Below are 13,630 nucleotides of genomic sequence, written 5' to 3'. Positions count from 1 at the left end.
TACAAGAAGTCAAGAACAGAGGAGGATGAAGATAAGCTAGGGCAGGTTCATGAACAGCAGGTAGGTCCTGGGAAAAAAAGACAAGAAATAATTTCCTTCTTACCCAGCTCTCTCTCTCTCTCATCTTCTAACTTTGGGGTCTAGATCCGATTTTTGCTTGTCCCTCACAACACCTAAACCAGAACAGATAAGGATGAAGGAGGCAAGGCAAGCCATCCAAATCCAATCCCATCAACACCACCATCTCCCATCGGACCAGATCTTCCTCTGGGTTTCTTCATCTCAGAATCAGACCATGTTTCTTCATCTGGTTTCTTCTCCATTGTGGCCTCATCCTCCACTACCAAGCCAAGGGGCCGCCGTCACCACCCACTCCATATCCTCCTTCCCGACCTGTATCACGCGTTACCATCATCGTTTCCCTTGATCTGTGCGCCGCCGCCGCCGCCACCTCCTCTAGGTCTGCGTCATCTCTCTCTCTCTCTCTCTCTCTCTCTCTGTTTCTGGAGCTTCGCAATCACATGCGCCGCCCCTCGCGATCCTTTCTCGGACCACCGCGGTCAGCGCCACTGTTATCGCAGTGGTAAGAGTGGTTGGGGAGGGAGCCAGAGGTGGCGGCGTTCCTCAGATTGGTTCTGGTCTGTTAGGGTTTTGGGAGAGGATGGAGAGAGAGGATTATGGCTTAATATTTTAATTTTTTGGTACATGGCTAAATATTTTAATTAAAGAATATTAATAAATTATTTTTTCAGTTAAAATTAATTTAGAAATGCCATGTCACCATTTTCAGTTAGATTTTGGACGGAAGTTGGACGGAAAACCAATTTTGCAACCGGGTGTAAACGTTAGGGACGTTTTTTGCTAATTTTGAAGTTTGGGGACGATTTTCGCAGGAAGGCCAAAGTTGGGGGACCAAAAGTGCAATTAAGCCTTTTACTTTTTAGTAGCAATGGGAAAGTTATAACGGCGTTAGAATAGTACGGTACTTGTTGGATGGAAGGAATCAGAGACGACGCATACACATGGTTGAGCAGAGAGAAATTGATCACCAAATCCGTCACAACTGTGCGACGGAATATAATCCGTCGCACCTTGCGACGGATTCATATCCGTCACAAATTGCGACAGAAAACAATCCGTCACAATTATTGCGACGGAAATATGTCCGTCACTGAACTAAATTCGTCACAACCGGTTTGCGATGGTTTGTGTTCTTCACAAAATCCTTGGCAGCATACTGGCGACGTGGATTGTATCTGTCACAAATGTTTTTTGTTTGAATTCTCAAAGTGTTAAACTTGAGGCATAAAAAATTGAGAACTGCCAAGCGTGTAACGCGAAACTAAACATGGCGCAAGGGTTGTCTCTGGTTTCGCCTTTCCCCACAGAACCTCAGAAATCTTCGTCTTCTTCCATTCTGTTGAAGCTTCCCCATAGAACTCGCAGCACCAACACATCCATTCCCACCACTAACAAAGGTAACAACAACAAAACTAACTTAATTTCCTACTACTAGCCTTATTCAGTGATGTTTCAATTTTCATTCATGACAACCAAAAACATTGAAACTTTCAGGTCCTGCCAACCGTTCTCTAAAACCCCAGAAGCTGAATTCAGAGATTTCTCCTCATAGAGCTGGTATTGTATTTTATCCACCTCCATTCCCCTCAGTCATTATCATTGTCAATTGGGCTGTTAGTGTGTGTGTGTGTGTGTGAGAGAGAGAGAGAGAGAGAGAGAGAGAGAGAGTGCGTGTGTGTGTGTATTTTCCTGCTTTTAAGATAACTTATCTTTTGGTTGTTGGGGGAACCCATCATAGTGTGTGTGTGTGTGTGTTTTCCTGCTTTTAAGATAACTTATCTTTTCTCATCTCATTTGTTGGTTTTGTCAATGCTGTAGTGTCAGCGGTGAGGTTGATGCGGATTGAGTTTGGTGGTGCTTTTGCTGACCTTCTCAACGAGAAAGGGAAAGGTTCGGGTGAAAATGAGATGGGTTATGTTCAAAGAACGCTTGGCTTTCGAACCCGGGAATTAAATCACCACGACCTTAGATTGGTTATCACTTTCACCCCATTCTCACATTTACATACCAATACAAAAGATTCTTTCTTTTAAATAAATTTGGCGCATTAGTCAATGCAAATAAAAAATTTCTAGTTTTACAACTGAAAGTGAGTTTCTTTTGTCCTCGGTGAAACTTGAAAGTGCGTGAGAAGGACTAAATGAGTCACTTATCTTTGTCTGGGATTGAGCACAGCTGTGCGAATACAATGCTTTACTTACAGTTCTATTGAAATGTTGATTGCTTCCTTTTTCATGTCATTTAGCATTCATGAATAATTTTTTTGATCATTTTTTTTTTGTTTCATACTACAAATTACATAGGTTACCGATATTGTTGGGGGCACAATTCGTTGGAGAAGATACCTTGATCATTTGATTAGTTCATTATGTCATGATAAAGATATATCTAGCATGGAACCTCTTCTCTTACAGGTAAGTTTGGGCTCTGTGTTTCTTATGAGTATGTTTGCTTAGAGTCATCAACCAAGTAGATACTTCATGCATAGCACAAAAAGAAGGAGATACCCAGTGCAATTATGTATTCATTGTTGTGAGGCCTTGTATTGGACATCTGATTACTGACCTTACTGCTTTGTGTCAGATTCTACGAATTGGCTTCTATGAGATTGTCAAATTAGAAATGCCACCTTATGCTGTTGTAGATGAGGTATTTCTTTGGCCCTGATGTGTATTCCTTGTTTTGTGTTGAATTGATTGGATCAACTTTTCTTGTCTGATGTGGTTTTTGTTGCAAAGGATTCTCACTTGTCGAATTTAGAGATTTTTTAAAAAATCATTTGTTGATTGTTGGTTTTAAGTTCATCTTCTATTTTATTCTTTGAAGAATTAAAAAGTCTGATGTTATTTTACTGTGATGTAAAGTTTGATTGGCTAATTTTTGTTAAAGTTCAATCTTTTATTCATGGTTTTATCAATCTGCTGTATGAAATGCAGAATGTTAGGCTTGCAAAAACTGCGCTCAGACCAGGTGCTGGCAACATGGTCAATGGAATCCTGCGAAAGCTAGTTGTGCTCAAGGTTTATCTTTTTGCATATTACGTGTGTCTTAACTCTATGAGTGAGATATGTTGAAGAATTTCTCAATTCCATTTATGTTTGGCTTGCAGGAAAATGAAACTCTTCCTTTGCCCAAAGTGGAGGGCGATGATCGTGCTCAAGCACGGGCTCTGGCAACTCTCTATTCACATCCAGTTGTGAGTGTGTAACTGCTATCACTTTCTGCACCACTACTCACTCTAATTTAGGATAGTTCAGAATTAGAAATCAGTGGTGAATAAGGATTTCTTTATTTTCGTGGTCAACATCAATACCAGCAAAGCATGATTGGATTAAGGCTATGTTTGGCACGTTTAGCTGATAAGCTAGCTGAAAGCTGAAAAGCTAGCTGATAGCTGAAAAGATAGCTCATAGCTGAAAGTTGATAAGCTAGCTGAAAGCTGAAAATTTAGAGCTGTCAATACGGGCCAGCCCAGCCCATATGGGTCAGCCCGTATGAGTTGGGTTGAAAACGGGTTGGGCTGTGTCAACCCGGGGCCTTAACGAGCCAGGAAAATATGAACCCAACCCGGCTCGTTACGAGCTCGCGGGTTGGCGGGCTGGCTCGCGGGTTGGCAGGCTGGCTCGCGGGTTGGGTGAAAAAATATAAAAAATAGATAAATTGGATTAGAAAATGTTTTAAAAAAATAATTTCACAAAAATACTTAAAGAAATTGGTAACAACTCATAAGAAAGAGGTTTATCAACCCATTAATTTGTATGTCACATTTGAAATATAGTAAAGTAACTTTTTGGTTACAAAATATAGTAAAATAATTTAGTTGACAAGATTTAAAAACACAATTATTTTACTGTCACATTTAAAATAAGATAAATAATAAAATAACAATAAATAAAACACAAAAAATTGTCTCAAATTTAAAGAAATGAAAATTTCCATTTTTCTATCTAAAAGTAATCCATTAAACTAACCTTAAATTAAAGACAAATAAAATAATTTTTTTAATAAAAAATAACTCTAACCCGACGGGTTGGCTCGCTTGACCCGCGGGTTGGCCCGTCTAACCCGCGGGTTAAACGAGCCGGGTTGCACTAACCCAAGTTCTTTTCGAGCTGGAATTTAACCAACCCAACCCGGCTCATTTAGCCAACCCGTCGAGCTGGCTCGCGGGTTGGAACCCATATTGACAACTTTAGCTGAAAAGCTACGTAATTGTAACAAATGTGTTTGGTAAAATTAGTTGTTGAACAAACTGAAATTGTAAAATGACATAAAAGGACATATTTGTATAATTATTTTTATATTTAACATTACTTTATTTTCACATTAATATCTATAGGATATTAATATTAAAATTATTATACCTTTAAATATTTTAATTTGACTCAATTTATTTATCATCTTAAAAATAGGTTTTCTGAAGGAACAAAAAAATCATATTAAAAATATAATATTAATTTTTACTTATTTTATTTTAACATTAATACCTATAGGTGGAATTTTAATAAAATAATAAGGATAAAAATGACAATAAATTCAATAAGCTATAAGCTTTAAGCTATAAGCTACCTCAGATAGCTTATAGCTTAAAGCTTTAAGCTACTGAAATAAGCTCCTTCACCAAACACTTTTATAGAGCTTTTAAGCTAGTCAAATAAGCTTTAAGCTAGTCAAATAAGCTATAAGCTAGCTGAAATGACATGTCAAACATAGCCTAAATTTTAGGATTCCATGTACAAAATTCTGGATCCGAATAGTTATATATCAGAATATTAAGGGCCTTGGATATGGTACTTTCTGTTTTTAGCGTATCAGGTCTAGTATGTTATCAGCATTAAGATATGCAAAATGGCTCTAAACAGAAATTCCAAGAAAGAAGACTTGAATCCAAGTGCTTAATGCATAGTTTGTACTCATTTTCTCCCAATCTCTCACATGTCTAAGCCCTAAAGCACTAGTGGTAATTTCTTAATGCAGTTTATAAAAACACACTTGATATGCTAACTTTGAAACACTAAAAAATTGTAACATGGATGTGGAATCTTGTATTTCAGAATTCAGATACCCTTAAGTGAATCTGATGCATCTCGTGTTGAGTGGTGGTTTCTGGATTGTTTATACTTATTAGGCAGTATCGTTGCTCACTATAATTCTGTATTTAGGCTAAAAATGAATAGATGTATATCCTAATTGTCTGTCCCTGTTCTACACAAAAGGGATTTCGGAAGTATTCCACATGGCTGACAGGTTGAGTCTTGCTTCATGTTCCATGCATGATACAACTGAACACAACAGTTGATTATCAGAGGATTTTGGTCTCACAAAAATTGTTAGTTATGAGTTATGACTATCAATGGTTTTTTTTTTGGATAACAACTTTTTATTTTTTTTTATAAATCAGAATGATAGTGAGATAGTGAATGCATGTTACTCCAATACTACTAGTCAATGTGCCATTTGCGTGCATGAGACCCCAGAATGGCAGGCAGAGGCCCACCTTATGATGGATTAGTAGTGTCCAGCCAGAAGAATATTTTCTTAATTATAAATAAACAATAAAAAAAGTACATAAACTTTGCTATTTGTGAAATTTCTTAGCACTAAAAAAGGTAGGCCAAATTTAGTTGAACATCTTTTTATTGCTTCTTTTGCAGTGGATGGTAAGGAGATGGATAAAGTGTCTTGGCCAGGAAGAAGCCATTAAGTTGATGATATGGAACAACAGTGAACCCAGTTTCAGCTTAAGGTTAGTTAATGCTTCTTCCGTTTTTCTATGTTGCACCCAAAGTAGCATGTAGCACAGATAATGCAGAACTAAAGCTATATATTTGTGCTAATTTCAGAGCAAACAGTGCTAGAGGATTTTCAAGAGATGACCTTGTGACACAGCTTAATGCTTTGAAGGTGGTAACACTTCCATGATTACAATGTGGCATTACCTTGCTTATAATACTTTTAATTTTTTATTATTTTAATTATATTTTTAAATTCCTGCTTCCTGCAATTTCTTTTGAATGAATCACTCTCTTTCTCTATGGGTCAGAAGATCATATTACATGTAAACATTACATTTGTAATTTACCTCTTGTTCCTTGTATCATCTGTGATTGCTTCCAGCCTTAAGTCTCTTTTATTGAATATCAGGTCCCCCACAAGCTTTCAATGTATTTGGATGAATTTGTTCGTATCAAAACTGGGTTGCAGGTATGATAGTGAGATAGTGAATTGATTATAAAGCTGTGTTTATTTCAAAATTTCCTAACTAAGATCATAAATTTCTATGGTGTGAAACAATGACAATTGACAAGAGGAAAAAAGCTGTAGGGACTGAACTATGTAGTATATATTTTCTACTTTATGTAACAGCGTAATAGCTTAAAAAGTTAGATAGTGTGAAAGTGCGTTTTAGCTGGCCACTGACCTACTGTGAATACATCTCTTATTTAATTTTTCCCTATGGGAGGTGTTAAAGTCATGTGTCTTGCTGTTATTATCAGTTACGAGAGTAAGCATGACTTTCTTATTTAAGTTATTCACTATTTGTAGTTTCACATTTCAGATTATCATTCATGCTGGCCTACTCAAAAAGGGTTTATGCTCAGTTCAGGATGAGAGTGCAGGTCAACTTGTCATATTTTCACGTAGAAGGAATGATTATAAGTCTATAATATCTGGAGTTTCTTTTCCCTTTGTTCTCCTGTTCTACATGGAACAATGACCTCTGCTTTGCTAAGATGATCTTCCAGTGTTCATATATTAGTAGGGCTGTAGTTTCTAAATGATATTCTCTAGTGTTTCATAGAATATAGGATATGTGAGTCACCAATTAGCATCATTTAGGTAATAAGCCTAGAAACCTTTAGAAGGAGCCATATGGCCAAGGGACATACAATTTATGTACTCTATGTTTTGCGGTTTGCCAAATATGTTGATTAAAACAAAGAAAACTTCAAGTTCTTCCCGTATTTCCCTTTTAATAATTAAATGAAATTCTTGTCTTACATGGCTATATTCTCATACAATGAGTGACATATTCTCAAGTGCAGGTTTAATAGTTTCTATTGTGGATCCTCAGCCTGGTGAAACTATTGTTGATTGTTGTGCTGCTCCTGGTGGAAAGACCCTCTACATGGCCTCTCATTTAAGTGGCCAAGGTAATAATTGGTCTAAGAAAATTCATTGAGATCATGTTGGAATTCAATTTCCATAGAATCCCTAATAAATGTTTTCTTTATTTTTCTCCATGGAAGAGATTCATTCCCATATAGTTACTTTTAGTGAATTAGGTCATATATCTTTATAGTTGTGAACATAGTTTCACTTTTTTCCAATTGTCAAAACATAAAATCTGGCAAATAAGTTCTCTTTATTGGAAATATTAATCTCGTTGGAGCTTCTTTCAAACCACCAACCATTGTTTTCTTTTTGACTCTGCAATGTTCTAACTTACTGATATGTTGATATACTAGCTTCTTGTTTAGTTACTTCATCACCCCACCAAATTGAATGTTAACAGAAAAATTAGCTTGTGTTTTCAGGTATGATATATGCTGTTGATGTAAATAGTGGCAGGTTGAGAATTCTTAAAGAGACAGCAAAGTTGCACCAAGTAGATGGTGTCGTTACCACCGTACATGCTGATCTCCGTACATTAACTGTGCGTTATATCATTTTGATGCTATATTGAACTCAGTTGTAGTTTATTTCTTATTGGTTTCCCTTTGTGTTTCCCAGGAGGATAGCGGACCACTCAAAAGTAACAAAGTTTTGTTGGACGCTCCGTGCTCTGGACTTGGTGTTCTTTCAAAGGTGGTTATCTCAAATAAGTAATGTTTGCTCATTGTCATTGTTTTCGCATAATTATTCAATGCATTTCCATTTTCTTGTTTGTTTAATCTGTTTTTATTCCTGGGCTTTTAAAGAGAGCAGACCTACGTTGGAACAGGAAGCTGGAGGATATGGAACAACTGAAGAAATTACAAGATGAGCTCCTGGATGCTGCATCCAAGTAAAGCCATAAACTCTCTTTGGTTTTCCCGAATTTTTTTGATGTTATAATCAAACATGTGATTTCTTATATTGAACTATAATCACGGATCTTCTTCGAAGATATTTGAAAATTTTTAGTAGTTCTGGGAATGATGAGAAAGTTCACACCTAAATTAGAAACCAGTTCCAACTATGCTTTGTTCATCATGAAAAACCGTTTAGTTATGAAGATCAGTTGATGAAGTGTCAATATTTTTAGCTCAGTGAATACATTACATGAAGTGGATCAAGGCTTGTTGTATGCTTAGATAATAACTTGAGTATCCAAACTTTGAAAGCGAATTTTACACAAGTAGCTAAAACTTATCTATGATGTACTGTTTCTCCCTCATGGAATTTTTTGTTCCTACAAATGTAGATTGGTAAACCCTGGGGGTGTGTTAGTTTACAGTACATGCTCCATAGATCCTGAAGAGAATGACGAGAGGATAGCAGCATTTCTTGTAAGACATCCAGTAAGTATTGTCACTGTTTGCTTACTAATCTTCTTCAAATATTTTAATTTTTGGTTTAAGATATGCTTTCCTTTTACAATACTTTAACTTCAGTTTGGATATTTATTGGGAGGTTACATCTTGTTATCCATGTTAATGAGACATGACTTGTATGCCAGCTGTTCAAGTGCCAAATCCTCTCCAGCTGGGTGATGGGCTTCTTTAGAAAAATTAGATACTATGTTATTCAGGGAAATTGTTGACTAGCTGTGAAGGTTACTTGGAAGTTCAATTTAAGGCTGGGTTTGGAAAAATTCAATTAAATTTTTCTTATAACATACAGTTATGTAACTGTTTGGGTAAGCTTATGACCTACCTATAGGCTGTTTTCAGCTTATTTTCATAAACTGCTCAAATTGGCTTATGAATAAGTGTTTATAGTTTATACCTTCTTACCTAAAAACTATTTTGAGCTTATTCCAATAAGCTTCTCAAATAAGTTTGTGAATGAGTGCTTATGTGATAAACGCTTAATTAAGCTTCTTAGAATAACATGTGTTGAGACTAACTCTAACCCAAAAGCTAGCAGTTAGAGGTGAGGGTTGCACTACCCTATATAAAGACTTATTTGGTCATATCTCTAGTCAATGTGAATTTCTCAACACATCTACTCACGCCCAGGGCTGGACATCTATAGCGTGGAATTTGCAAGAATAGCCATTTGCGGGTGACCCATATACGGGTTGTCTCCAATTAACAGATGTAGGATAGACTCTGATACCATATTAGAATTTGGGTTAGGCCTAACTCTACCTCAAAAGCTAGCTTAGAGATGAGGGTTACACTACCCTATATAAAGGCTTATTTGGCCAAATCTCCAGTCAATGTGAGACTTCTCAACGAAGTTGTTACCCAAAAGCACCCTAAATATGGAAAATCAAATGCTTTGTGTGTCAATGATTAGGTGTCGTTAAACTTCTTAGAGCATGTATGATTATTCTCATATGATATTCTTTCCTGAACAACACTATGGGTTTGTGAAGAGCAGCATGCATATCATTCTCTGTAGAGTTCAATACTCTGATGTCTAATCTCATTTTTCAAGTGCTAATTTATCTTTCTCTGAATTTCAGGATTTTCATATTGACCCTGTAGACAGATATGTTCCACCTGATTTTGTGACACACAGTGGTTTCTATTTCTCCAACCCAGTAAAACATTCACTGGATGGCTCATTTGCAGCACGTTTGGTACGAGATTCATAAAACGAATTTCAGGGAAAGCCTTGGTCATTCCATCCCCAGTTGGATGACATCAATGAAAAAGAAGAGGCTGCTGAAGTTGCTTATGTGCTGGTCTGTCTCTCCAATGCTTCATGCTTTGAAATCAAGCACGTGCCGTCAGTAGGATGATACTTCACCTCCATATCAGACCTTTTGATTTCTCTTCCCATGAAAGGTTTATAGAGGAGATTGCCAGTGAGTTCTCTTTCATCAGGGGCTTTCATAAGATGATGAGTTTATGATAGAGATTTATGATAGAGGTAGAGGTAGAGTTAGAGAATGCTTGTAATCCTCTTCAAAAAGAGAGACTTTAGATTTCTTTCATATTTGTTGAGAGTTTAGAGATATTGTAAACTATCCTTGTGAAATGAGATTGAGAAAAACACTTGCTTTGGTTAAAAGAGGTATTGTATTCTTATTTCATAATGAAGATAATTTTCTAGACTTCATTCTTCCCTTTCATGTTGAAAGAGTTTTTCACTTATCATTCTTTGCATCTTGCTCAATCTTTTCTTTATTGTCTGTGCATGTTTGAAAAATCTTTCTACAATTGATTCTAAAGACAATCAATTCTGGAGGAGAAACTTCTAGGTTCTAGGATTGATTATGAGGAAAGAGAAGGTAATTCAGACATGCTTTCACGTATAGAGAAATTGATTTGTCAGTTCCTACAACAATTGTGCATGTCCATAACGTGTCATGGAAAGTGTTACTCTTTTCTGCTTTCAAGACCCAAGTCAGGTCAAATTAAGCCTACAGAACAGACCATGAAGTACATACACCCTGTCCCTAAAATCAATCTGAAATGATAAAGCTGCATGGTAGGTTCATAAATGGTGGTTATTTTCATTGTATTTTTTCTGGAAAAAAAAGACAAATTTATCATTAAAACATGTAAAATGGACATAGTAACTTTACCTCTAATTCTTAAGAAATCATAATATTAACTATATTAAGCTTAAACATCTAATATTTTGTCAGTAAAAGACACTAACAGGACCAATATTTATAATTTTGAACTTTAAATGCATGTTGGACAAAATAGCCACGTAATATACAGGACAAAATTGGAATATTTGTATCACATGCACAATACACAAAAATTCAGTTGAGCTGTTTCTGCTTATGTACATGGAACCTTGTAATCGGGGACAGTGAAGAGTTGGGAACATCATAGTATAGAAACTGACAAAATATACTGTATCATCCATCCACTGAATATATCCATTGTAGAGGATTACTTTTCCCTTAGTAAATGAAGTGAGAAAAAGAAAGGTTTATTGAAGTGTGACATTGTGATTAAAGGATTTTAAAGAAACTCAAGGAGTCAGTTAGCTTAATGGTTATGTGCGTATTTAATTTGACGCTAAGGCTTGTAGCTTCTTAGCATAAGTGAATCTAAAGCAATTTCACCATGAAACCAAACATGCTATAAGAGAGCAATTCATGTTACTGGCGTTTGAGTATAAGTTAGCAGATAAGACAATAAATTTCTCCAATGCACTGACTTCATGATATCTGAAAACACAGTTCCTAAATCATCAATTCTTAGCTGGTGAACCAAGTCAGAAGCTGCTTATGATTTTGGTGTGTGTATTCAAGCCACTATCTAATATGATCTATAATCTATTCTACTCAGACATGGTTTTTGAGTGTAAAAGCTGGACACCAAAACTATCAATGAAGAGATTCATCCACAAGTAAATTAAGATTAGCACTCTTGAAAAATGAATCCTGTTTGAGATCTTCATCTAAATTAAGAAAAGGAACCCTTTGTTTTGAAACATTGAGAGAACAAGAAGGAGGTAACATAAAAGTAAACTAAAATGTTATACATTACATATCAGGGTCATCCAAGGTTCACCAAGTAATGGTCTTTTGAGGATTAAACTGTAGAAACTTTGGAAGGAGCATAAGAATTTATCAAGAGCAATCCTAACAAGATACATCACACCAAAGATGATTTTTAGTCTGTTAACAATGCATGGTTCATTAAGTCATCATATAATGCCCCCCATTAACTACTTAATGCATGAGCATGACTCTATTTTCTAGTTTTTGTTTCTGACAGGATCAATCATTTCTGACAGGATCACTCATGTTCTTTGAGACAGGTTCAAACTTGTGGTCAAACCCAAAAGCCTTCTTCTCCTTCTTGGGCACAACATGGGTGTGGTATAATATGACATTGGGTTTTATATCAAAGTCCCTAGTAAAATGATCCTTCCTTGTATCAGATTCCATTGGAATGTCAATGAGGTCTTTAATTGCTTCAGGCATAGGTTGGCCATTCATCGCATTCTTCCAATAGTCTCTTATGTCTTTGCTTGCATAGGTGTGATTCACAACCTATCTCAGTAGAGATGAAACAGAAAGGTAATGACCAACATATATATGACAAGCTCACTAGTTCAAATTGTAAAAACATCAGTTCACTAGAATGATGATAAAGTGCACATTCTAAACCCCAAATCAATTTTAAGGAGAAGCTTCTACTAGTGGCTTCTAGATTTCAGAATTAATTTTGGTGAAAGAAATGTCAGCCCAATTAAACAGGTTAAAAATCATAAATGTTAATAGAGTTGCTTTAGAAAAAGCTTACCAGGATGAGAGAGAAAACAAAGAACAAGGCAAAGAAGGGCTTCATTTTTTTGTGCAGTCCTCTTTAGATGTATGTTGATTCTTTCTTTTTCAAATGGCAGAAGCAACCCACACATGTATATACATATTTCACCACCAAGTAGGTTCAGATGAGTTCAAAGTTTTTGTCTTTCAGTTTCAAGTGAAGTCATGACTTTACTTTCAGTATATCTTGTTCAATAAAAGAATAAAAAATATATTTAAAAAAAATAATTTAATTAATGAAATTTATTTTACTTGTAAAAATAAGTTATTAAGGAAATGTTAAAATTTTACTACTTTCTTTTTTTTTAAAGGAAATTTTACTACTTTCTATAACTAACCTATTATAAAGTGTTTAATGAACTAAGTTTAAGTATTTAGTAGATGGTGGTCCGCCTGATGCACGGGTGGATATTAATTTAATGAAGACTTTTATGATTGTATAAAATTATTTATCCATTACATTTATTAGTTTAGGTTTTTCATTTTTACGTTAAGATTAGGTTGAAAATGTTGTGGAATTACTAATTAGTAATTGGTAATGATGAAAAGGGATTAAAACTTGAGAAAATGAGATGTGCACTGACAATGTAAACTTGTTTTAACCACTTAGTTCTATGTGGCATAATGTGATTGGACGTCAGGTGCATATCCATTAATCTCCTAAAACTTAGCATTAGTCTTTTGTGCTTATTTAGGGGACTAACTCATCAATCAAAGGCGAGAAGGACTAAAACCACACACGCGGATAAAAGGATATATTCCGATAAAAATTTAATCAAGGGACTAAAACCAATAATTCGTGACAAAAAAACATATTTAGCCCTTTGTTTTTTAACATGGTCGTTTTACTCTCTTATGCTTCTTTAGGGGTTTGTGTTCATCTTTTTGCTTGATGTAAGGGGAAAACTTAGGTACAGTACCATTGATGCTGTTGGTACTGTTTTCCAATCAAAACATGATACATCGATATTTTTTTTCAACTTTATATCTCAAAAAAAATCTAACACGTTTCTTATTCCCCCAATCTCTCATCTCCAACCTCTGATCTCCAAATTCCTTCCATGGCATACACCCTACATGTCCAAACTCCAACACCCTTCCTTCTGCCAATCTCAAAATTGAATTTTCAACCTCGACACCGCAACGTGGACGACCATG

The 13,630-nt window shown here is 35.7% G+C and overlaps 2 protein-coding genes across 4 annotated transcripts; one reads left to right on the top strand and one right to left on the bottom strand.

Moving 5' to 3' along the window:
* The first annotated feature begins 1,296 nt into the window (after nucleotides 1–1,296).
* Nucleotides 1,297–10,296, top strand: LOC130732981 (uncharacterized). Of its 3 annotated transcripts, none has more exons than XR_009017231.1 (17): nucleotides 1,297–1,478; nucleotides 1,576–1,638; nucleotides 1,900–2,054; nucleotides 2,385–2,495; nucleotides 2,665–2,730; nucleotides 3,018–3,101; nucleotides 3,191–3,277; nucleotides 5,736–5,827; nucleotides 5,925–5,985; nucleotides 6,226–6,285; nucleotides 6,641–6,701; nucleotides 7,128–7,235; nucleotides 7,620–7,738; nucleotides 7,816–7,890; nucleotides 8,027–8,089; nucleotides 8,489–8,585; nucleotides 9,698–9,741. XR_009017231.1 is itself a non-coding variant. In XM_057585005.1 (17 exons), exons 1-17 carry the CDS (start codon nucleotides 1,349–1,351, stop codon nucleotides 9,827–9,829), a joined length of 1,587 nt encoding a protein of 528 aa, XP_057440988.1. In that variant the 5' UTR covers nucleotides 1,299–1,348; the 3' UTR covers nucleotides 9,830–10,296. The 3 variants fall into 3 exon arrangements, 2 of the variants coding, with proteins under 2 accessions (XP_057440989.1, XP_057440988.1); XM_057585005.1 differs by having other exon boundaries at nucleotides 1,299–1,478; nucleotides 8,004–8,089; nucleotides 9,698–10,296; XM_057585006.1 differs by lacking the exon at nucleotides 9,698–9,741 and having other exon boundaries at nucleotides 8,011–8,089; nucleotides 8,489–8,587.
* A 1,307-nt stretch (nucleotides 10,297–11,603) lies between these two features.
* LOC130732980 (uncharacterized) lies at nucleotides 11,604–12,609 on the bottom strand. Its single transcript, XM_057585004.1, has 2 exons — nucleotides 12,450–12,609; nucleotides 11,604–12,196 (listed from the first exon to the last, which is right to left on the bottom strand). The coding sequence occupies exons 1-2, from the start codon at nucleotides 12,492–12,494 to the stop codon at nucleotides 11,921–11,923; spliced, it is 321 nt and encodes a 106-aa protein (XP_057440987.1). The 5' UTR covers nucleotides 12,495–12,609; the 3' UTR covers nucleotides 11,604–11,920.
* Between the last annotated feature and the right edge of the window lie 1,021 nt (nucleotides 12,610–13,630).

The sequence above is a fragment of the Lotus japonicus genome, chromosome 1 (genome assembly GCF_012489685.1).
Source record: "Lotus japonicus ecotype B-129 chromosome 1, LjGifu_v1.2".
NCBI lineage: Eukaryota > Viridiplantae > Streptophyta > Magnoliopsida > Fabales > Fabaceae > Lotus > Lotus japonicus.
The sequence above is the reverse complement of the archived record's forward strand: the minus strand, read 5'-3'. Positions and strand labels throughout refer to the sequence as shown.

Bases quoted from the DNA above. Each gene is read 5' to 3' on its own strand.
- LOC130732981 (XM_057585005.1), top strand. From the start codon at position 1,349: ATGGCGCAAGGGTTGTCTCTGGTTTCGCCTTTCCCCACAGAACCTCAG. The intron at 6,286-6,640 runs GTATGATAGTGA...TTCACATTTCAG, and splicing joins GTATCAAAACTGGGTTGCAG to ATTATCATTCATGCTGGCCT. The intron at 7,236-7,619 runs GTAATAATTGGT...TTGTGTTTTCAG, and splicing joins CTCTCATTTAAGTGGCCAAG to GTATGATATATGCTGTTGAT.
- LOC130732980 (XM_057585004.1), bottom strand. From the start codon at position 12,494: ATGAAGCCCTTCTTTGCCTTGTTCTTTGTTTTCTCTCTCATCCTG. The intron at 12,197-12,449 runs GTAAGCTTTTTC...CTACTGAGATAG, and splicing joins TTGTTTTCTCTCTCATCCTG to GTTGTGAATCACACCTATGC.